This window comes from Protopterus annectens, chromosome 12.part0 (assembly GCF_019279795.1).
Source record: "Protopterus annectens isolate FY-2018-M chromosome 12.part0, PAN1.0, whole genome shotgun sequence".
NCBI lineage: Eukaryota > Metazoa > Chordata > Ceratodontiformes > Protopteridae > Protopterus > Protopterus annectens.
In genome coordinates, this window is record NC_056746.1 from 110075104 (window position 1) to 110098422 (window position 23319).

The 23319-nt window shown below is 45.2% G+C and overlaps 1 protein-coding gene across 1 annotated transcript in view; it reads right to left on the reverse strand.

Moving 5' to 3' along the window:
* The window catches only part of USP7 (ubiquitin specific peptidase 7), a 3814244-nt gene that overhangs the window by 2369665 nt on the left and 1421260 nt on the right, over positions 1–23319 (reverse strand). The window contains 1 exon segment of the mRNA XM_044088895.1: positions 5003–5085. Within this exon segment, the coding sequence (XP_043944830.1) occupies positions 5003–5085 (83 nt within the window).

The window sequence follows — 23319 nt, forward strand, 5'->3', positions numbered from 1 at the left end:
GAGATTTTCTAAGAGTGGCCTGGCTTCTAGGCCTAAGAGTATCCATCTGTCTGAAAGAAACAGTAGTCGGATGAGAAGACGTCAGTTTTTGTTTAGATTCGGCAGTGAGAAAGGCCTCCTCGGAAGCCAGTGCCTGTGCCGCAGCTCCGGACACAACTGAGGCAGACACAACCACAGACTCAGAAGACTAAGGAGATTTCTGCGGCATTCCAGACTCGGCAAGGGTCTCGGTAGAGGCCTGCGTAGATATCATATTGGCTGCCCAGGGCTGAGAAAGCACCTCACAGAATTCCAGATAACTTACGACCTGCTTAGCAGTAGTCTCATCAAAAGGCTTAGCCATGTGTGGTCTGTCTCTAGCTTTATCTCTACGTTTTTTCAGAATGTCTACCGACTGTTTGCTGACAGACACCATTTCGGAATGCGAAGACAGAAGATGAAAATGCCTGTCTACAATAAGAGCTCTATGACAAATAGTTCTCTCGTTACAGATGAGACAGAACCGGCAATGAGGGACGTTGTGGTCTGGGCCTTACCAAGTGACGCAGTATGAATGGAAGTCTCGGTGTGGGATCTGCTTTTTTCGGACATCGGTTAGTGCAAGAAAAAAGAATCCCCAATGGGGTTACTTGGCTTTAGAGGTTTTCAGCTGTAATTCAAACTCTGGCAGCGACCGACCAGCACACTTGCGAACAGCTTCCGCTATGGGCTCCATGGCAAGAAAGACTGGTGTAATGGCGTCAGCTGCCTTGTTTTATAGCACTGACGACCTGAATGTCAACAAGCAACAGCGGCCGATGCAGAAAAACACTGACTCTGGTATTCGGGCCAGCCAAGGGCTAGCACAGCAAGGATACGCACAGGTGATGACTGCAACAGTGAAACACTAAGAACATCTGGGAGGGTTATTTAAAACTCTAATTTGTACTTCTTTTTTATCTGAAGTTGTTCAAGTTAATATACTGCATGAAAAGCTCTTTATTTTATTCATTAAATACACTTATTTCATCTGCAGTCTACAGTCTTATTTGCCTGAACCAGTTGCCAGTGTTTTATTTTTGGTTTGTTTTTCATTTTTGAGTTTTACAAACTATTGAATTTCTTGGCCAAGGTACCCAAACTCTCATTTCTACTAGGACTGAGCGTGACAGTAATAACAGCTGGACACTAACAAAAGAGCAAAGAGTCACGGGAAAGGGGGACAGCGAATAGGAAGGGTACCTACCCAACCTCAGAAACAGAAGAGAAGAGGAGCATGAGGGAAAGAAGGAATAATGCAACACTGATCTACTAAAACATCTACAATTAAGGTAAGTTAACAATACAACTGCACTACATTCATTGTAATTAATGTTGCAATACTCAAGTCTTTGGAGAATTCCTCCCAAGCCAGCTTGACTGTGACAGCAGGCTCTGCAAAACAGAAAACACAAAGCTAGCTCTGACAATGGATACAGTACCAAGGTGGTAATGCTTGCTGAACATGTGCACAAATGAAGTAACTGCTTCCATAATGGTACGTGTAGGTGCCCCTTCTTAAAAATACTACAGCTGTAGTTTCTTCCCTTGTGGAATGAACCCACATTGTTAGGAATCTGCTTCACATGGCGAGACTAACAAAGCAATACAGTTGCTATCCATTTGGAAAGTACAGATGCATGAAAACTTACATAAGAGTAGATGCCCTACTGATCACTGCTGCATTATTTCAACACTACTGGGCTTCCTCACCAAGTTAACCTGATGTCCTGCCGAGGTACTAAAACTGGTAAAACAGCTATGCATAAGGCAGCTGTTCTCCCTGCCCTCCCTGAGGAGTCCTTGAACAGAGCTCATCTGTTTTCTGGGGAAACAAGGTCCATGCCTGCCGCACTTCATTTTTGTGACAGGCCCAGGAAAGTGTTCCTTTTCAGCATCCATTCACTGAAGTCTAGAAGTGATCTGCTCAGACTGCCGGCCAGCAAAATGTCTTGAGACAGGATGCATTTAGCTGTGGGTGTGAGGCATAACTGCTGAAGCAGTAGCCTGTAGTTGAAAAAAAGTACAAACAGTTCCTCCTGGTTTGCTTCTATCCCACATCACTGTACTGTCGTCCTTTAATACTTTTATAGCTTCTAGTACTAATCTTTTTTGGAAAGCTTTCTAAAGCAAAGTAACTGTCATCATGACATTTACATTCATGTGTTAAGCTGTCTGGTGTCTGTCCTATATCCCTCGGACTCAGAGATGCTCTGGTGTGCTCCCCAATCTATGTACAAGTTGTGTGTGGTTAAGGTTTGGATGGTTTCTAGGAGCTAGAGAGACTGCTAGACTGTCTTTGATACTCTCCTCTCACCAAAATATTCTGTTTAAGCATGGCACTGGCATTTCTACATTGTGCTGATACTGGGGCCACAAGTTTTTTTTTTTTTTGGAACAACTGAAGTTTCCTCATGTGCAATTTGACCTATGAAGCCATTAGAATACAAAAAACATGTCTACACAACCTTTAGAAATTCCCTTCCAATAATGGTCTGTTTGCTCTATAGATGTACAAAGTACTCAGAGAAACTATCGCTTGTCTTCTGACAGGAAGATCTTCTCTATTGGAATGACTCAAGGTCTGCCCCTACAGAAATAACCCTGGTGCGGTCTTAAGTGTGACTTTTGCATACAGAGGGTGAAGCCCACCTTCTGAACACAAACCATGGTGATTTCAATGGCTGTCAGAAGTTCTGCTGGGGAGGTCACCTGGATTAGGCAACCATCCGCATATGGGTCCATATGGACACATTTGGTTCTGCGTGATCCCACTGCCTGATGCCAGAGGATCCTTCCATGATCCTGAAGGATTGGAAAATTAAGGCGGCAGTCCTTCAAATCCATAGTCACCACCCAAAGCCCTGAGAAGATAACAGGCAAGTGTTAACATTTTGAATTTTGGCAATACCAGTAATTTGCTGATTTCTGAAAAACCCCAGTTTGGGTCTCCATGCTATCTGATGGAGGGATAAGACATAAGGAGCCATGTTGCACCAGATCCTCAGAGTGGTGAAATCAATTTCCACTGCTGTTCTGACAGGGTGGAAAAGCCCAAGAGTGTGAATTTGCTGTTGCTGATTAATATGCAGTTTAGGCGGTGCTGATCAGTCACAGTTGTTAGCTAGGCTTATAGGCCAAGATCTGCTAGGATAGCTTCTGTTGTGTTTTCTTGTCCAGTCACAAACACTTTCTCAAATGGGGGCCCAAAGAGAAACTCCTCATCTACAGCATAATTAACCAGCTCAGTTTTAACTAGGTCCAATTACCACCATGATGCATCACAGCCACATTTAAGTGACTATCTGGACAACTGGAAGACTGCAATACACTGTTTGCCCTCTGCCTTAGCTTTTATTTGTTCCTAGACTGACGAAAGGGATTCTCAGCTGCAGGTCAGATGATCCCTTGCTGGATTGCAAAGACACCACAATTAGAACCACTGGTTAAATATGGCACTTGTGAGACTAGAACACCCTATGAAAGAGATCCCACAACTGGAGATAATGCAAGTGGTTTAAGGCAGGGAGACCACTTTCTATATTTAGCCTGGGATAATTTAACAGACACGCAATTTAAATACTCCTTCATTCTATAAAAGACAATCCTAGGGGATATATCCTCATGTGTCCTAAGAACAAGGTGTCAGAGTCAGAATCCACATACTGTTGATGGGAAGATGCCACAAACAACTTCATCTTCTGAATCAGAGGAATCTCAATCTCCCCAGGGTGGTGGTGGTGGTGGTGGGGGGGGGAGAGGGGTCCCCTTTTAATTTCCTAGGGAAGTTCCATTTCCGGAGTTGGCTGCCTGGACTTCATGAAGTTTTGTGTCAGCCTGCCTAGGTCCTGTGGAGACAAGAGTGGTGAGAGGGGATCCAAATACTGTTGGCTGGGGTAAGCATACCTCTTTCGTTTGGAGGTCTTGATCCTGGAAGAGGACAAAGTCTGAGATTCAGTACAGGTGGCTGCAACCTCAATTCGATTCCCTAGTAATTCCTCATTAACTATTCCAAGGGACCACCACCCTCACTAAGCAGAACTCTGCTGTTGGAAGCTATGGCTACTTAGTGGCTTCAGATTGACAATCTGATGTTGGCATGTGAAGACTTGAACATAGTCATGGTGGCCCACTGAAGTGGACACTAGCAAAACAGGGGTCTGCAAAGACACCTCACCAGAGTCTGATATCTAGGCGAGATTGGGAGTGTAACATAGCGATGTCCTCCTCCTACAAATCCTTCAAGTGTTTTTATTCTTGGAATGACGGCCCGGGAAATGTAACTCACCATAGCAAGCAAATGATCGGATCTATCCAATTCAAAATGCAATTAGGGGGTTTCAGTCCTACATTTAATAATTTTGCTGTTAAACATAGCATAAAAAGGGCCTTTTTCCATGTTGTGCTGAGGACTTGCACAGAACAACCAAAAAGAATGGTGATCATTGTAGGAGATTTGCTTCCTCACACGATAAGCAATTCCCAACTTAAACAATAAATAACAAACATCAAAATACTATTAAGATGAAGATTCCCCAAAAGGCTAGTTAGCTAAATCCTCTAGTGCTTTAAGATGACCAATGGACTGATGATGCTTCCACATGCAGTCTTTTATGCAATGCACTAACATAAGAACTGAAGACAGAGCCATCCATCCAATGTGGCTTTAGACTGGATGTCTTGACATCAGACAAGGAAGTTCCCCATTTGGGGGAATGTGAAAGTCTCTGGTATAGAGCCCAGCCATGGGTTTCACCACAGCAAAAGTTCCAAGACTAAGCACTGCAACACTGACTATGATGAGCATGCAACCAGCACAACCAAAGGCAGTCCCCTTTCAAAATTTTCTTTCTTGTTCCTGCTGCTTCCCAGTTGCATTATTTTTAAATAAATCCAACATGTAATACTTTTGTAATACAAACCTGCTACATTAGACAGTGTCAGCTTAAAAAAATACATCAAAAACTTGGCATGTTACATTTACCTGTAAGCCATGTTCCCCAGCATCATATTTGTTGTCACCATCCAGTTGTTCCACAGCTACATAATCTTTAAAAGACTCGAATACTAAACACCATTTCAGGAGGAGAAAGGACACGGGGGGAAAAAAAGAAAAAAAAAAGTGAAATATGAATGTTGGCAGAATTATAGCTCTCAATACATACTCAATGTTCTTTATACAAAAAGTACAGTTGTGTACACTTATCATAAATGTAGATGTATTCACTGTTGCATTCATCAACTGTGGGTTATCCCTGTTATGGTAGCCTTCGGCCCACAAATACAAGAGTCAATGTTTTGCCGAGTCGGCTGCTGTCGCTTGCAGAATGACGTCAGGTCGTCAGTGTTATAAAGCAAGGCAGCCAATGCCATTACACCAGTTTTTTCTTGCCCTAACCAGTCAGCAGCCAAAGGAAATATGGTAAAATGGCCCTGGTGGCTAAAAGCCACCTTAAGAAGCTTATGTCTCCCTAAAGAAAAGATACCAGGGGAAGGAGGGAGGGAAACCAACACTGCAACAGTGAATACACTCTAACATCAAAATTTATGGTAAGTGTACACAACTGTACTATGTTCTTAGTGTTTCACTGTTGCAGTCACCACCTGTGGGAGGATTCCCAAAGCTGAGGAGTGGTAGGCTTAGTGAGAGACCTAGGCATGGGTCGACATGCCCTACAGAACTGCAGAGGCAAACCCTGCCCTAGCTTTATAAAATAGAGGTAGGTGGTAATGCTTGGAAAAAGGTATGCAGAGATGTCCAGGTGGCAGCTTCCAGGATGTCCCTGGTGGGAACTCAAAACTCTCCCTCTCTTCTCTTAAAATCCACGCCTCAGCTATTTCATCACGACTCAAAACTGAGGTGGAATCCTTCAAAGCCCCCGGGCCTGTGGAAAATACGGCCCAGACCGCAGAATCCTTTATAAACGCATTCTATGAACACCTTCAGGAATGCATGGATCATGCAATCCCAAATAAAACCAAGACCCAATCCTCCAAAGTTAGGCGTCCTGTCTGGTGGACCCCAGCCATAAACAAACTATACAATAGAAGGAGGAAGCTACTACATGATAGAGCAAAATCCCAAAAAAGGAAGGCATCTCTGATCAGTATTAGCAAAAAACTACGGGCACTCATAAAATCGTCTAAGGTCAGCTTAGAGAGAAAAATTGCACAGGACACTAAGGATAATCACAAGGCTTTCTTTAGTTATGTTAGGAACCTGGGTGGGAATTCCAAGATATGCTCAGAATTAGTCCAAAATGACAAAAAATACACCGAACCGACACACATTGCCAACATCCTAGTTGACAGGTTCAGCGCAAACTTCTCCCCCCCCCCTCCCCACCAAAAGGGCAAATATCTATTCCAGCAGAGTGCTGCCCCCCTGACATCTCAGATGCTCAGGTAAGAGCCGCCCCTCTCCAAAGTGGAAAACACAGTATCAATGGGACCAGACGGTGTCCCGGGCTGCATCCTACATGAACTCCAAGAAGAACTAAACCCAAACATAAAACTACTGTTCAATCTCAGCCTTACTACAGGATATGTACCCAAAGAGTGGCGTACAGCAGCAGTGGTCCCTCTCCACAAAGGTGGTGCCTCAACGGATCCTGGAAACTATCGCCCCATAAGCTTGACTAGCTTGGTCTGCAAAGCTATGGAAAGGATCATCATGGACGTCATAAATAAAGATATTGGGGACCTACAGACACTGGATCCTACCCAGTTCGGCTTTATTAAGGGCAGATCCTGCCTCTTAAACCTGGTCGATTTCTTTGAAACAGTCACCAAGGCCATTGACGAGGGGAAGGTGGTCCACACAGCCTATCTGGACCTTGAAAAAGCCTTCGATACAATACCGCACTTGGGCATTATAGATAAGCTCACCAGCTAATGTCACTAGATGGGTTGCAAACTGGCTCAAGTACAGAACCCACATGGCTAGAATTGCCGGAGCCATGTCAGACTCCAAACCAGTTACAAGTGGCGTCCCACAAGGCTCAGTCCTGGGACCTCTCTTGTTCGGTATATACTTCTCAGAGGTACAGGCCAACACGGAAGGACTGTGGCTGACCAAGTTCGCGGATGACTGCAAACTGGGCGCCATAATAGACTCTCCAGCCGGCATAAGCATCCTACAAAAGGGCATCATAGAAACAGACAACTGGTGCCAGAGCCATGGCCTCAAGCTAAACGCCAAAAAGTGTATAGTCCTCCCCTTTGGCAAAAACAAAGTGCCCACAAATTACCACATAGGTGGTAATCCATTAAGTACGGAAGTAGTAATTAGGGACCTGGGGACCCAAGTTGATAGCAATCGCTCATTTGACAACCACGTGGCCAAAGTGGTTAGAAAAACATTTTATATAGCCCACCTAATCATGAAGGGATTCACATCTAGATCTGGGGAGGTCCCTCTTTACTCATCCCTCATCAGGCCCATAATTGAGTACAATGCCCCTTTTGGGATGTACCTTACCAGACACCTGCAGCAACTGGAAAGACCCCAAAAGTACCTCACCAAGAGGATCAAAGGGCTCAAACAGATGCCATATGCTGCCTGGTTAAAGAAACTCCAGCTCTACTCAGTGGCATACCGCCTGCTCAGAGGCGATCTGTGCCTGACGTATAAAGCCATGTCCAACCTGGAATTAATGGACATGCTGCACCTCAGAAAATCCAAATCCCATCGAGCTACGCGCTCGAGAGACTTGAACCGCAGCACTGAAATAAATAGGACATGCTGGAGGGACAGATTCGTAACTCAGAGGCTCCCTTCACTCTGGAATAAAATCCCAGTCCAGGTTAGGCAGAGTCCCTCATTGACTCTCTTCAAGAGGAATCTTGCTGAGTGGATGGGAAATAGTAGGTTTACCCTGGGTATCACTTCTGTGTCACTATTAGACAGAGGCACAGTATACTAACCTCGAAAACGGGCATAGCAAAATTCATTTAAAATGGGTGGCGAAAGCCAAATACACTCTGGCTAGGCTTATAAATGCCCTAGGGCAGATAGCCTAGTATGAACCTATGAACTCCTCTGAGGAAAGCTGTGGAAGTGGAGGCTGCCCTAGTGTAATGGGTTTGAATCGACTTAGGAGGGTTTCCCATGTAATCTGTAGCAGAAATGGATAGTGTGCGACATCCATTTGGAAATGGTTTGCTTGGAAATGGGCTTCCCCTCTGCCTCTGGGGCAAAGCTGACAAGTAGCTGATCTGTTTTCCTGAAGGGTTTAGCACAGTCCAGATAGTATCTGAGCTGTCTGTGCAAGTCTGGTGAGTGCAAAATTCTTTTCCCCTTGTTTTCAGGGTTAGGAAAGAAGTTGGACAGATGTATGGCCTGGTTGAGAATCACATTAGATACCACCTTGGACATAAAGGAGGGATTAGTCCTCAGAGATTCCCTTGTCTGTATGGAAAATTATGAAGGGCTCAATTGCCATCAGTGCCTGAAGTTCTGAAACCCTTCTGGCTGAGGTGATAGCTAGGAGAAAAGCAGTCTTCCAGGAGAGGTATCTTCGTTCTGCTGAATCAGCAGGTTCGAAGGGTGGTAAAAGTTAGTTTTTCCAAAACAGAATTCAGGTCCCAGGCTGGCGTGGGTAGACTTCTGGGAGGTCTGATATTGGAAGCCCCTCTGAGAAATTGTTTAATCAAAGGATGGGAGAATAGGGGCTGCTCTGCATCAAAATGAGATGAAATAGCGGAGGCGTGGATTTTAACAGGAGAGAGGGAGAGGCCACTATTAAGTAGCTCCGCTAGGCAGTCAAGGGATAAGAGGGATGGAGGAAGGTCATGAGGAACTGCCCCCTCTGGACTGGCTACAGGAGCAGAATCTTTTCCATTTTCCTGTGTAAGATTTTCTGGTGCTGGTCCTTCTGGTCTCTGAGGTCTAGGATCTGTTTGCTTAACAGGGGCCCTTTGTTTGCCAGAGTATTAGCCATGTTGACAGCTTGAGGGTCTGCAAGTGTGGGTGTAGCCTCCCCCCCAAGTCAACAGTTCTGAGATCAGGGGAAGCTGCTTGGGAGGCTGTAATGTCAGGCTGAACAGTAAGGGGTACCAATGTTGTCTGAGCCAATCAGGAGCAATAAGGATGGCCTTTGGCCTCTCCTCCCTTATTCTGATCAGTACCTTGTGAATAAGAGGCAGAGGAGGGAATGCTTACACAAAGACTGTGCTCCATGGTAAGGTAAGGGCATTCACCTTCCAAGCTAGGCAATGATGCTCCCTGGTACAGAATTTTTTCAGCTGATGGTTGAAATGCGAAGCAAAGAGATCCACCTCTGGAGTACCCCACTCCTGAGTGATTTGTAAAAAGATTTTTCTGTGGTGCTGCCATTCATGGGGGTCCAGTAAGCTTCTGCTTAAATGGTCTGCAGAGGTGTTGTTGATTCCTAGTACATACTGGATTATTAGGTGTAATTCCATGGAAGAGGCCTTTACCCAGAGGTTCAAGTCTAGCCTGCACAGAGGGTAAGACTGGGTCCCTCCCTGATTGTTGCTGTACCACATTACTGCGGTGGTGTCGGTTTTGATATGGAGAACCCCTGGCCTGAGATGGGATTTGAAGGATGTCAGAGCCTTCTGTACTGCTATCATTTCCTTCTGGAAGATGTGCAAGGGAAGTCGCTGGGCATCCCAAAGACCTTCGGTGCACCTGCCTTCTAGGTGAGTGCACCACGCAATGTTGGAGGCGTCGGTGGTGATAGTCTGCCCAGCTGGGCAGAGGATGAAGGGAAGACCCTTGTTCTTGGCACAGGCCCCTGTCCACCAGAGAAACTTGGCCCTTATACAGGGGAACATACGAAGAGAGGTCTCTAAAGGTTGAGCGTGCTGACACCAAAGATTCTTTAGATACCACTGAAGGTATCTCATGTGAAGCCTGTCCAGAGGAATTAGAACGATGCAAGATGCCATGCACCGCAAGACTTGCAGGAAAGTACAGTTGTGTGCACTTACCATAAATGTAGATGTTAGAGTGTATTCACTGTTGCAGTCATTACATTTGGGTAATATGCTGGCAGGCTTGCCCCTCAGTCGGCCTGAATTCCAAAGTCTTGGGTCCTGCGTCGGTTGCTGTCTTCTCTTCCATGACGTCAGGTTGTCATGGGTATAAAACATGCAGCAGACGCCATTTTCTTCAGCTTTTCTTGCCCCCGATGTCAGGTGCCCCCAAAAAGTTAGCAAAAAAACAAAAATATATGTGTGTGTGTGTATGTATGTACATATATATATACACACACACACACACACACACACACACACACATATACACATGCATCAATATAAACTTTACCTTCATCTACAAGCAAATGCACCACATAGGTTGTAAAAGATAAGAGAAGGAAAGATAAACTCCAGAATGACAGGGGGATGGCAAGAGAGCACCCTGGACTGCAACAGTGAATACACTCTAACATCTACACTTATGGTAAGGGTACACAACTGTACTATGTTCTTCATGTTTCACTGTTGCAGTCATTACATTTGGGTAGAATCCCAAAGCTATGTTAGGAGGCTGAAGCTAAACAGTATTAGGTGCGGCTATAAGGCCCTGCAGCACTGCAGTGGCAAAGCCTGCCCTGGACTTAGAGTAGAGAGGCAAATGATAATGCTTTGTAAAGGTGTGAAGAGAACTCCAAGTAGCAGCCTCTAGAATGTCTTTGGTTGGTACTCCTCTGAGAAAGGCTGCTGAAGTAGCAGCAGCTCTGGTGGAATGAGACCTAATGCCCTTGGGCTTAGGTTTACCATGGTGTAGGTAGCAGAAACGGATGCAGTGGCTTATCCACTTTGAAATAGCCTTTCCTTCTGATCCTGCAGTATATGACACTAGTAATTGCTCAGTTTTTCTTAGAGCTTTAGTCCTGCTCAAGTAGAATCTTAGCTGTCTGTGTACATCCAAGGAATGCAGAATTCTCTCCCCCTTGTTCTGAGGATTTGGATAAAAGGTTGTCAGATGAATTGTTTGGTTAAGAGCCACACTGGAAACCACCTTAGGCATAAAAGTAGGATTTGTCCTCAGAGACACCCTGTCTGGGTAAAATATGATAAAAGGCTCTAAAGCCATGAGGGCCTGTAGCTCTGAAACTCTTCCTGAACTAATTGCTAGTAGCAGAACTGTTTTCCATGATAAGATCTTTTTATCAGCGGTAGCAGCTGGTTCAAATGGAGGCAGGGTGAGCTTTTCTAACACAACTCGGGTCCCATGCAGGTAATGGTGATCTTCTAGGAGGCCTTAAATATTTGGCTCCTCTAAGATACTGCTTTAGTAAAGGATGAGAAAAGATTGGTGGCTCTGTATTTTAATGAGCCGAAATGGCAGAGGCATGGATTTTAATTGATGAGAAAGATAGGCCTTTGTCAAGCATCTCAGTTAAGTATTGTAATATCGGAGGGATATTTGGTTCTGCTGTATCAGTTCCTTGTGCTTGATTCAAAGCACAGAATCTCTTCCATTTGCCAGCATAAGATTTTCTAGTACTAGGCCTTCTGGCTTCCAAAATGACATCCAGCACAGCTTTACTGAGAGGTGATGTTTGTATAACTACCTGATCAGCCATGCTGACAGGTTCAGTGTCTGTAGTTGATTGTGCAGGATCTGATTGTTTTGCTGGGACAGCAGTTGAGGTTTTTGAGGTAAGGTCCAAGCTGGGTATTGAGAAAAGTTCCTTAGGATTGGGTACCAGTACTGGCAGGGCCAGTCCGGGGCAATTAGTATCATCTTTGGTTTCTCTGGTCTGACTTTTAAGAGGACCTTGGGGAGAAGAGGCAGAGGAGGAAAGACGTAAATTGATAGGTTTTTCCAACTGAAGGATAGGGGGTCCACTTTCCATGCTTGTCTGTGATAAGTCCTTGTGCAGAATCTTTTCATTTGATAATTTTGAGGAGAGGCAAAATGCCTGGGCTCCCCCATTTCTCTGTTATCATGCTGAAGACTTGTGGATTTAGTTTCCACTCGTGAGGCTCCATAAGGTTGCTGCTTAGTCTGCCAGTGCATTTTGTTTTTCTGGCAGGAATTGAGCTTGAAGATGTATTTAGTAGGTCAAAGCGGTGTCCCACAGTGCCATGGCTAATCTGCAAAGGGGGTATGAGTGTGTGCCCCCTTGCTTGTTTATATACCACATATGACTGTGGTGTTGTCTGTCTATCAGTAGTTGCCCTGGATGAAGTAAGTCCTTGAAGGCTGTTAGGGCATTTTGAACAGCTAGCATCTCTTTCTGGTTGATATGTAGATGCTTTTGTTTTGGGGTCCATATGCCCTAAATGCATTTTCCTGCCATGTGGGCCCCCCAGGCATAATCCGAGGCGTCTGTTAACGTTTGGCTGGCAGGTGGGAGAGTGAAGGCCCGTCCCATGTTTTGGTGACATGCCTTTGCCCACCACAGAAACTCCTGTGGTAGGCAGGGAATGAGAGGAATCATTGCTTCCAGACTGTGAGAATGCTGACTCCATAAACTTTTCAGGTACCATTGAAGTTTCCTCATATGCAGTCTTGCATATGGAATCAATAGGATGCAGGATGCCATGAAACCTAGAGCCTGCAGAATTTGTCTTGCATATAAGTGGGTTTTTGTTGCCATCAGTTTGAAGTAAGTAGTCAGTTGCCTTTGCTTGTCTGACATGAGGTAAGCCATCTGGGCAGTTGTATTCAAGCTTGCACCCGGGAATGTTATCTTTTGAGAGGGTACAAACTGTGATTTCTTTTCGTTTATTGTGTACCCTAGGCATGTTAGAAGCCTTTTCACCAACGCCAGGTGTCGAAGAAGAATGTCCTCGTTCTCTGCTTGAATGAGAGAGTTGTCTAAGTAAGGATATATTTGTATACTTCTTTGTTTGCAAAATGCAATTACTGGTGCCAGGCACTTAGTAAAGACCATGGGAGCAGTAGATAAGCCAAAGGGCAGTGCAGAGAATTGGTAATGCATTACGCCAGCCTTGAATCTGAGGTATCTTCTGCACGACTGTCTTATTGGGATATGTAGGTATGCCTCTTTTAGGTCTAATGTCACCAGCCAAGCATTCTTGCCCAGCATGGGCAGAAGCTGCTGCAAAGTCAGCATTTTGAATTTTGGAATGTCCAGGTATGTGTTCAAAATTGATAAATCCAATATTGGCTGCCAGGCCTTGTCCTTTCTGGGTCCCAAGAACAGTCGAGTAAAAACCTTGTCCTTTTTCCTGTTCTGGTACTGGCTGAATGGCCGCCATATCCATGAGGGACGTAACCTGCTTCTGTGCCTCTGCCCATTGACTTTTTGGCAGATCTGGCCAACCATTTGCCATTGGAAGAGTGTGGAAATGGATTCTGTATCCCTGTGATACTATGTTTAGTACCCACTTGCCCTGGATTACCTGCCAATTTTGAGCAAAAAGTGCTAACTTTCCCCCTATGGGTGCCAAAAGATAAGCGCTTGGTGTAGGCAGAGGGAAGTCATTGGGATTGTTTTCTGTAGGTTTGCTCTTAATCTCCTCCAGATTTGGAGGTAGAAGCGCCCCATTGCTTTCACCTGTATGAATCTTGTGCCTGGTATCTGAAACCCTTAGGGCGTCTGGATTTGCCCCTTTGAGCTCTGTCTGACACAGGAAAGAACCAATTTTTTGTAGGCCAGTGTCTACTGAATCTTGGTGGCTGCACTTGTAAGAAGTCTAACAGTTTGCATAGACTTAGCTTTGTCTTCCATTTTCTTTAAAACCTCTTCTGCCTTAATAACAAACAGAGGATCATGCTGTAAAGGTGCATCTAGCAATTTAGCTTTAAACATGATTAGGCAAATTTTGTTCCTTTAACCAGGCATGCCTCCTAATCACAGGTCCAGTAACTGCGGCCCTGCAGGAGGCCTCTAAGGAATCAAAACCACATTGCAAAGTACGCTTTCCAACTTGTTCAGCTGCATGCAATGATTCCTGCAATTCTTTATTTTCTGCACATTCTGAAATCATCAATTTCTGTTTCAGCAATCCCATAACATGTTGTTGGTACTTCAGCATATAAAATTGATAGTTTACGGCCCTGACTGCCAAGGTTGCAGATGTATAAACCTTTTTTCCTCACCTGTCTAGTGCCCTTGAATCTCTGTCAGAGGGGGGTAGGATTTTTTTGCTGTTGAGGCCTTAACTCCCTTTGGACCCTGTGAAATAGTTTCAAGATCAGCAACAGGGTTTCTAAATAAAAATTTAAGTGCGTCAGGGACCCTGTAATATCGGTCAGGCTTACTGGGAGCCGGAGGTAAGGAGTCAGGGGTCAGGCTAGACTCTGAAAACACATCATCCACAATGTCTAAAACAGGGGGAATGGCTACAGGCTTGTGCTGAGGGATAAGGAGGAAATCCCCGAGCCTCTTTTTTGATTCTGAGAAATCTAGACTCTCCCAATGAAAATGCTCCCTCAAAGTATGCAAGGTTTCTCCAAATTAATAATCCTCAGGAAGAGATGCAGATGTAATAGACTCCTCAGCATCTGAATCCTCATAGGGAGGTATAGATAATTCCTGATCAGAAGAAATTTAAACCTGATCTGAAGATTCATAATCAGTGTCTTGCCTAGGCCTCTTTTCAGGAGGGGGATGGGTACCCCTGATCAATGTAATAAGGTCTTCAACCATTTTGATCATCTGTTTTTTTAGTTTTTAGGCATAGAGGCCTGTGCACGTGGCTCATGCGTCAGTTTTTTTAGTTTTAGAAGTTGCTTTTGTCTTCGATTTTTCAGCTGTCGTCGGTTTGATATACAAATGTTGAGGTCTGAATACACCCTCAGAAGCCGGTGCCTTCTCAGCGGCTCCAGACCCATCCGAGGGAGATGCATCCGTCGGTCCAATACCTTGAGTATCTTGTGGCATGCCGGACTCCACATGGGTGTCAGTAGAGGCCTGCGACTCGAAGGTAGCGGGTATCAGGGGCTGCAAAAGCACCTCACTGAGTACCGGCAAACGGTTTAGGAGAAGTTTCGTCGTCGGTTTTGGATCTTGACTGCCTTTCTCTGTCCTTTTCTTTGCGTTTTTTATGTACTCCGGTAGTCGGATTGCTATCGGACAACATTTCTGGGTAGTTAAATCTGTTTTCAAAATACTCTGATGCAAAAATATACAGACGCGTAATTGTGCGTTGGTTAAATCTAGCACAAAACCGACAGCCAGGCACGTTGTGATCAGGGCCTAGGCAAGGAATACAGTATAAATGGAAATCCTTAAAAAGTATTTGCTTCCCACAAGTAATACAATTATTAACTTTTTCTGACATCGGTAAAAAGCAAGAAAAAAGTTTCCCCAACGGGGTACTTAGCTTTAGTGAAGACTTCAGATCTGAAACTCAAACTCGAATATTTCAGCAGTCGGCCGACCGGCACTTGCGAAATGCTTCTGCTTCAGGCACCGCGCGGCAAGAAAGACTAAAGAAAATGGCGTCGGCTGCATGTTTTATACCCCGACGACCTAACGTCATGGAACAGAAGACAGCAACCGTCGCAGGACCCAAGACTTTGGAATTCAGGCCGACTGAGGACAACCTGCCAGCAGATTAGCCAAATGTAATGACTGCAACAGTGAAACACTCTATCTTCCTTGCAGTACGGTGACTTCTGGAAGCCAGTTGGGTGAAGTGGAGAGGCAGGAAGCTCTGCTTTTCTGGGGATAGGAAGGCCATTTGAGATGCTGTGTCCAGCAGTGCTCCCAAGAAAATGATCTTCCTGGAGGGTGTTTGCTTTGATTTCTTCTCATTGAAGGTATACCCTAAGGAGGGTCTTGACAAAGAGGTTGTCCTTAAGTAGCTTTTCTCTGCACTCTGCCTGAATGAGGCAGTCGTTCAGATAAAGGTAAATCTGTATATTTATTAGTCTGCAAAATGCTATGGCCGGGGCTAAGCATTTGATGAATACCCTGGGAGCAGTAGATAAGCCAAAGGCTAGTGCAGAGAACTGAAAGTGCTGTGAACCTGCTCTGAAGCAAAGGATTTTCCTGCAGGATTCCTTTATGAGGATGAGGAGGTAGGCATCTTTTAGATCTAGGGTAATTAACCAGGCATTTGTCAGCATAGGCAGCAGCTGCCGCAAAGTTAGCATTTTGAATTTGGGGACCACCAGGGAGGTGTTCAGAATAGCTAGATCCAGGAAGGCAACCAAGTGCCCTCTTTTCTGGGAACAAGGAATAATCTGGAATAATAGCCTCTGCCTTTTAGATCTGAAGGGACAGGTTCTACTGTCCCTGGGGATATGCGAGTTTGGACTTGTTTCAATGCCTCTGTCTGCTGATTTGGAGGCAAGTCTGGGTACCCTTCTTGGAATTGGGAGTTCGTTGAAGGAGAATTTGTATCCCTGAGAAATGATCTTTAAGACCAATTGGTCCTTTGTTACAGAAAGCCAATTTTCTTTGCAATGGGAAAGCTTTCCTCCTAGCTTTTGGCGAGTGAAAGGCAGAGGTGTGAGAGGGAGTCACATAGTTTTTGTCAGAGGGATGGCTTAGAACTCCCTGCCTTTGGAGCTGGAGTGGTCAACTGTTAGGTTCTCCGCTGTCCCTGGGATAGGGGCCTGGGTGGTCTGTCCCTGCGGGGCTTACCGTGCCCCTGTCTGTTAGGTGCAGGAAAGGACCAGTGTTTTGAGGGGAAAATTCCTGCTGAACCTAGGAGGTTGTACCTGAAATATATCTAACTGTTTGCATAGATTTTGCTTTGTCTTCTATTTTTAAGCACCTCCTGCTTTTACTCCAAACAAGCGGTCATTAAAGGGTACATCAATTAATTTAGATTTGACATGATCAGGGAGAGGTTGTTCCTTCAACCATGTATGTCTCCTAATGACAGGTCCTGACACTGCTGCCCTGGTGGAGGCTTCTAGGGAGTCATATCCACAGTGTAATGAGTGTTTGGCCACTTGAGAAGTAGAGTGCAGTAAATCTGCTAACTCTTTCAAATTGGCAAAGCCAGGAAAGGTTGAAATCATTTGCTTTAATAGTTCCAAAGTGTGTTGTTGATATTTTAACATGTGAAACTGACAGTTGAGTGCTCTGATAGCTAAGGTTGCAAAGGTGTATAACTTTTTTACCCCATCAGTCCAGAGCTCTGGAATCCTTGTCAGAAGGAATAGGATTCTTTGCAGAAAGTACAGTTTTGTACCTACTATAAATGTAGATGTTAGAGTGCTAATACAGCTGCAGTAATCAGAGATGGGTTTTCTGCCGTCAGGCGGTCCCTCGGTCGGCCGAATTCCAAAGTCTTGGTCCGGCGTCTGTTGTCGTCGCTTTCTCTTCTGACGTCAGTGAGGCCAGAGTATATAAGACACAGCCGACGCCATGTTCTTCAGTCTTTCTTGCCCCAGATGTCAGGTGCCCCCAGAAGGAAGGCAATACATAAATTATGCTTATATGTATATACAAGCAATGCAATATAATGCAAAATCAGTGGATGCAAGCAAATAAAACATAGCAGGATAACCCAGTCAGGTTGTATGAAGAGGTTGTTAGGCCCCATGCCTTTACCAAGTGGAGAAGGAGGGAGGGAAACCTGTACTGCAGCTGTATTAGCACTCGAACATCTACATTTATGGTAGGTACAAAACTGTACTATGTTCATCGTGCATACAGCTGCAGTAATCACAGATGGGTAGAGTCCCAAAGCTACGCACAGGGTGGTAGGTACTAGGAGGAACTGGGTTGAGCCAGAATGCCCTGCAAAACAGCAGTGGCAAAGCCTGCTCTTGTTCTGGAATATAAAAGCAGGTGGTAGTGTTTTGTGATGGTATGTACAGAGCTCCAAGTGGCTGCCTCCAAAATATCTTTGGTAGGAACTCCTCTGAGGAAGGCTGTAGAGGTAGCTGTGGCCCTGGTGGAGTGAGATCTGATACCTGTAGGAACAGATTTCCCATGATAGGAATAGCAAAACCATATGCAGTGGCCTATCCACTTTGAAATAGTCTGCTTGGAAACTGGCTTCCCTTGAGCCCCTACAGCATAGGACACAAAGAGTTGTTCTGATTTCCTGAGGGACTTTGTTCTGTCCAAATAGTAATGTAGCTGCCTATGGATGTCTAAAGAATGCAGCAGCCTTTCCCCTTTGTTTTGAGGATTGGGGTAAAAGGTAGGAAGTTGTATGGCTTGATTTAAAGCTACCCTGGATACCACTTTAGGCATAAATGATGGGTTGGTACGAAGGGAAACCCTGTCCTGATGGAAACTGAGAAAGGGCTGCACCGCCATGAGGGCCTGCAGTTCCGAAACTCTCAGAGCTGAAGTGATAGCCAGAAGGAAGGCAGTTTTCCAGGACAAATATTGTAAATCTGTTGAGGCAGCTGGTTCAAAAGGAGGCAATGTTAATTTTTCTAGTATGTAATTAAGATCCCAGGCTGGTACTGGTTGTTTCCTTAGTGGTCTTATATTCTTAGCCCCTCTGAGGAACTGTCATAAGAGTGGGTGAGGAAATGAAGGAGGATCCGTGCTGAATTCTGCAGAAATGGCTGAGGCATGGATTTTTATGGAAGAAAATGAAAGTCCACTGTTCAGCAGCTCAGCTAGATACTGTAATATCTGAGGCAAGTTCTGTTTTCTAGGGTCCTGGCCTTTTTTCTCATTCCAAGAACAAAACCGCTTCCATTTTGCGGAGTAAGCTTTTCTAGTAGATGGCCTTCTGGCCTCCAAAATGACATCCTGCACCTTATTGGAGAGTAGGGTCTGTTGTGGTGTTAAGGAATTTTCCATGCAGCGAGATTGTTTTCAGCTGACTGAAGAGTTTTGTAGCTGTGCTGAGTCAGCAGAAGAGGTATTAGAGGCAGGGACCAGGGCGGAGTATGTGTTAGGCTCCTCAGGAGTGGGTACCAGTGTTGCCTTGGCCAATCTGGAGCAATCAGTATCATCTTCGGTCTGTCTGCTCTTGCTTTCAAAAGCACCTTGGGCAGAAGAGGCAGAGGTGGGAATGCGTAAACTGTCCATGCTGTCCAACTGAATGAAAGGGCGTCCACTCTCCAGGCCTTTGGATGAAAGGTCCTCGAACAAAACTTTTCCAATTGATGATTCCTGTGGGAGGCAAAAAGATCTATGTCTGGCCTCCCCCACGCTTGGCTTATTACTGTAAACACCTGAGGATGTAACTTCCATTCGTGTGGATCTGTCATATTTCTGCTTAGATAGTCTGCCAGTGTGTGTTCCAATCCTGGCAAGTACTGTGCTTGAAGTTCGATTTGCCATTCCAGAGCCAAGTTCCAAAGAGACATGGCTAGTCTGCACAAGGGGTATGAATGTGTTCCTCCTTGTTTGTTTATGTACCACATTACTGTGGTGTTGTCTGTTCTTATCAGTAATTGTCCTGGATGCAGGTAGTCCTTGAAAGCTGTAATTGCATTTATTACTGCTAGCATTACTTTTTGATTGATGTGAAGGTGCTTTTCCTTTTGGGACCATTTGCCCTGAATGCACCTGTCAGTCATGTGCGCCCCCCCAGGCGTAATCTGAGGCGTCTGTTGTGATGACTTGCTTTGCTTGAGGCTTGCAGAATGGGAGGCCTGTGTTTGCTTGACATGCTTGGGCCCACCATAGAAATTCCTTTTGCAAACATGGAATTATTGGTATTATTGTTTCCAAACTGTGACTGTGTTGAGACCATAGGTTTTTTAGGTACCATTGAAGTTTCCTCATATGCAGCTTTGCACATGGGATTAAAACAATGCAAGATGCCATGAATCCCAGAGCCTGCAGGATTTTCCTTGCAGTAAGCCTGGTACTTTTTGCTAGTATTTTGAAGTACTGAGATAGTTGCCCCTGTTTTCCTGGCGTAAGGAAGGCCATCTGGGTGTTTGTGTCCAAGTTGGCACCCAGAAAAGTTATTTTCTGAGATGGTGTTAGCCTTGATTTCTCTTTGTTGATTGTGTATCCCAGAGAAAGCAGTAACCGTGTCACATATGCCAGATGTTCCAGAAGTATGTGCTTGCTGTCCGCTTGGATCAGGCAGTCGTCCAGATAAGAGTAAATTTGTATCCCTTGAAGTCTGCAGTAGGCAATCACTGATGCCAGGCACTTTGTGAATACTCTGGGCGCAGTAGATAAGCCAAAGGGCAACGCAGTGAATTGATAGTGGATTGAACCTGCAAGAAATCTGAGGTATCTTCTGCAGCTTTGTCTGATTGGGACATGCAGGTATGCCTCCTTGAGGTCCAAAGTTACCAGACAAAATTCCTTGCCCAGCATGGGAAGAAGCTGCTGTAATGTGAGCATCTTGAATTTTGGTACGAGTAGAAATGTGTTCAGGATGGATAAGTCCAAAATGGGTCTCCAGTCGGTTCCTTTCCTTGGTACCAGAAAAAGTCTTGAATAAAAACCTTGACCTTGTTCGTGAGTAGGTACCTCTTGAATAGCTCTCATGCTTATGAGCTTTGAAATTTGCAGTTGTGCCTCTGCCCTTTGATTTTGTGTCAGGTTTGGCATGCCTCTCATTTTTGGAAGAGTGTGAAATTGAAATTTGTAGCCTCTGTTTATAATGTCCAGGATCCATTTGTCTGTTGTGACAATATGCCAATTGCTTGCAAATAATGCTAGCTTTCCTCCCAAAGGTGCTGCCAGCTGAGACATGCTTGGCATGGAAATGAGGGAGTCATTGGGTTTGCTTCCTGTATTGTTGTGCACTGTCTTCGCCACCTCTTGGTGCTGGAGTTTGCCATTGTCGGCCTCTATATGATCCTTGTGATTGCCCTCTGCCCTTGTGCGTCTGTATCTACCTCTTTGGGGCTTGTCAGTGGCTGGAAAGGACCAGTTTTTTGAAGGCCAATTTCTGCTAAAACGTGGTGGTTGGACCTGTAAAAAAGCTTTGACAGTTTGCATAGATTTGGCTTTTTCTTCCATTTTCCGTAGTATCTCCTCAGCATTAGTACCAAACAGCACATCCTTTTGTAAAGGAGCATCTAGAAGTTTAGCTTTCACATGATCAGGCAAATTTTGTTCCCTAAGCCAGGCATGTCTGTGAATGACTGATCCTGTAGCAGCCGCTCTACTTGAGGCCTCTAGAGCATCATAACCACATTGTACGGTGTGTTTACCCACTTGCTCTGCACTATACATCATATCCTGTAACTCCTTCAAATCTGGTTGTTCAGGTTGAGACATTTTATTCCTTAATTGTGATAACAGGAACTGCTGATATTTAAGCATATGAAACTGACAATTTAAGGCCCTCATGGCTAGGGTGGCCGAGGTATATACCTTTTTTCCCCACCTTTCTAAAGATCTTGACTCTCTTTCTGCAGGAAGTGGATTCTTGGCAGTGGAGGCCTTCAATCCCTTGGGGCCTTGTGAAATGGTTTCAGGGTCAGCATTATGGCTTTTTAATAGAAATTGGTGAGAGTTAGGTACTCTGTAGTACCTATCAGGTTTGACTGGTGCAGGAGGCAGAGAATCCGGGTTAAGGCAAGCCTCCGAATAAACATCAAGTATGTCCAAAACAGGGGGTATCGCCAGAGGTCTGTGTTGAGGTAACAAAAGAAATTCCCTAAGTCTTTTCTTGGAATCTGAAAAGTCTTGGCCTTCCCAATGGAAGTGTTCCCTCAAAGTGTGCAAGGTTTCCCCAAAGGAAAAATCCTCAGGAGGAGATACAGAAGGAATGGACTGCTCTGCATCCGAATCCTCAAAAGGGGAGTAAGAGTGTTCCTCTACATCAGAATGTTCTGATAAAATGGATCCCTTATCAGAAGAGGGAGAATCTTCCTCCACTCTGGGTCTCTTGTCAGGAGGGGGTTGAGAACCCCTGATAAGAGTAATTAAATCCTCAGCCATTTTAAGCATCTGTTTTTTAGGCATGGGACCTGGAGATGGGCCCTGTGCAACAGGCCTCTGGGGATGCCTGGCTGCATTGGATTTAATAAAGGCCTTAATAGAAAAAGAAGATGAGGGTCTAAAGACACCATGGGTGGAAGTGGACCTGTCCACATTAGTACGCTCAACATTAGCAAAGGCTTTGGTGGTTGTAGTCTGGGAAAGGGCCGAGGTCCCAGCAGTCTCTGGTACAGAGGGCACCGCCAAAGGAGTGTCGTCGGTAGTCAGGGACTGCTAAGGCATCTCGCTGAGAACTGGACCACGTGTAGCCTGTTTTGGCGTGGTGTCGGCGGGCCTCGCGTGTCGGTCCTTGTCCTTGCGTTTTTTGGACAAAACTGTAGTCGGAGTGTCCGACATTTTATAATCAAAGGCTTTACCAAAATAGTGTTGGGCGAACTCCGCCCGACGCTTAATAGTGCGTTTATTGAAGGTAGCGCAAAAGCGACAGCCCGAGACGTCATGGTCTGGGCCTAAACAAGGTATGCAGAGGGAATGGAAATCCTTATGCGGTATTTGCTTCCCACAAGAAATACAATTAACTTTTTCTGACATCGGTCTGAGGCAAGAAAAGTTTCCCCAACGGGGTACTTAGCTTTAATGAAGACTTCGGTTTCCAATATTTCCGTAATTCAGGAGCTGGCCGACCGGCACTTGCGAACTGCTTCTGCTTCGGGCACCACGCGATAAAAATGACTGGAGAACATGGCGTTGGCTGTGTCTTATATACTCTGGCCTCACTGACGTCAGAAGAGAAAGCGACGACAACAGACGCCGGACCAAGACTTTGGAATTCGGCCGACCGAGGGACCGCCTGACGGCAGAAAACCCATCTGTGATTACTGCAGCTGTATGCACGATGAACATCAAGCCTTAGCTCCTTTTGGTTCCTGTGTAATGACCTCGAGGTCTGCAGCAGGATTTCTGTACAGGTATTTGTGAGAATCAGGTACTCTAACCTGTCAGGTTTACTGGGAGCAGGTGGGAGGGCGTCAAAAACTAATCTGGCTTCATGAAAGATATCATCCACCCACTCTAAGTTGGGGGGGTGGCTAAGGGTCTGTGCTGGGGCAGGTCTAGAAACTCTCAGTCTTTTCTTAGACTGAAGGAAGTCCTGAGATTCCCAGTGGAAAAGTTCCCTGAGAGTGTGAAGGGTTTCCCCAAAGGAGAGATCCTCTGGTGGGGAGGCAGAAGGAATGGATTCCTCTGAATCTAAATCCTCATAAGCAGTCAGAGGTTGCTGTTACTCTTCAAAATCTGAATAATCAGACTCCTCAGAATCTTGTTCTGTCAGTATTTCAGGGAAGGGGTCTTTATTCCTTTTAGAAGTTGTGGCCTGACTACCCCTGATAAGGGAGATAAGATCCTCCACCATTTGAAGCATTTGAGCTTGGGGTGGTGGAGCAGGACAAAGATAATGGCTAGAGGTAGATTTTCTAGGAGTGGCCTTGCTTCTAGGCTAAGAGTATCCATCGGTCTGAGAGAAATGGTAGTCGGATGAGAAAACGTTTTTTGTCTAGATTCATTAGTG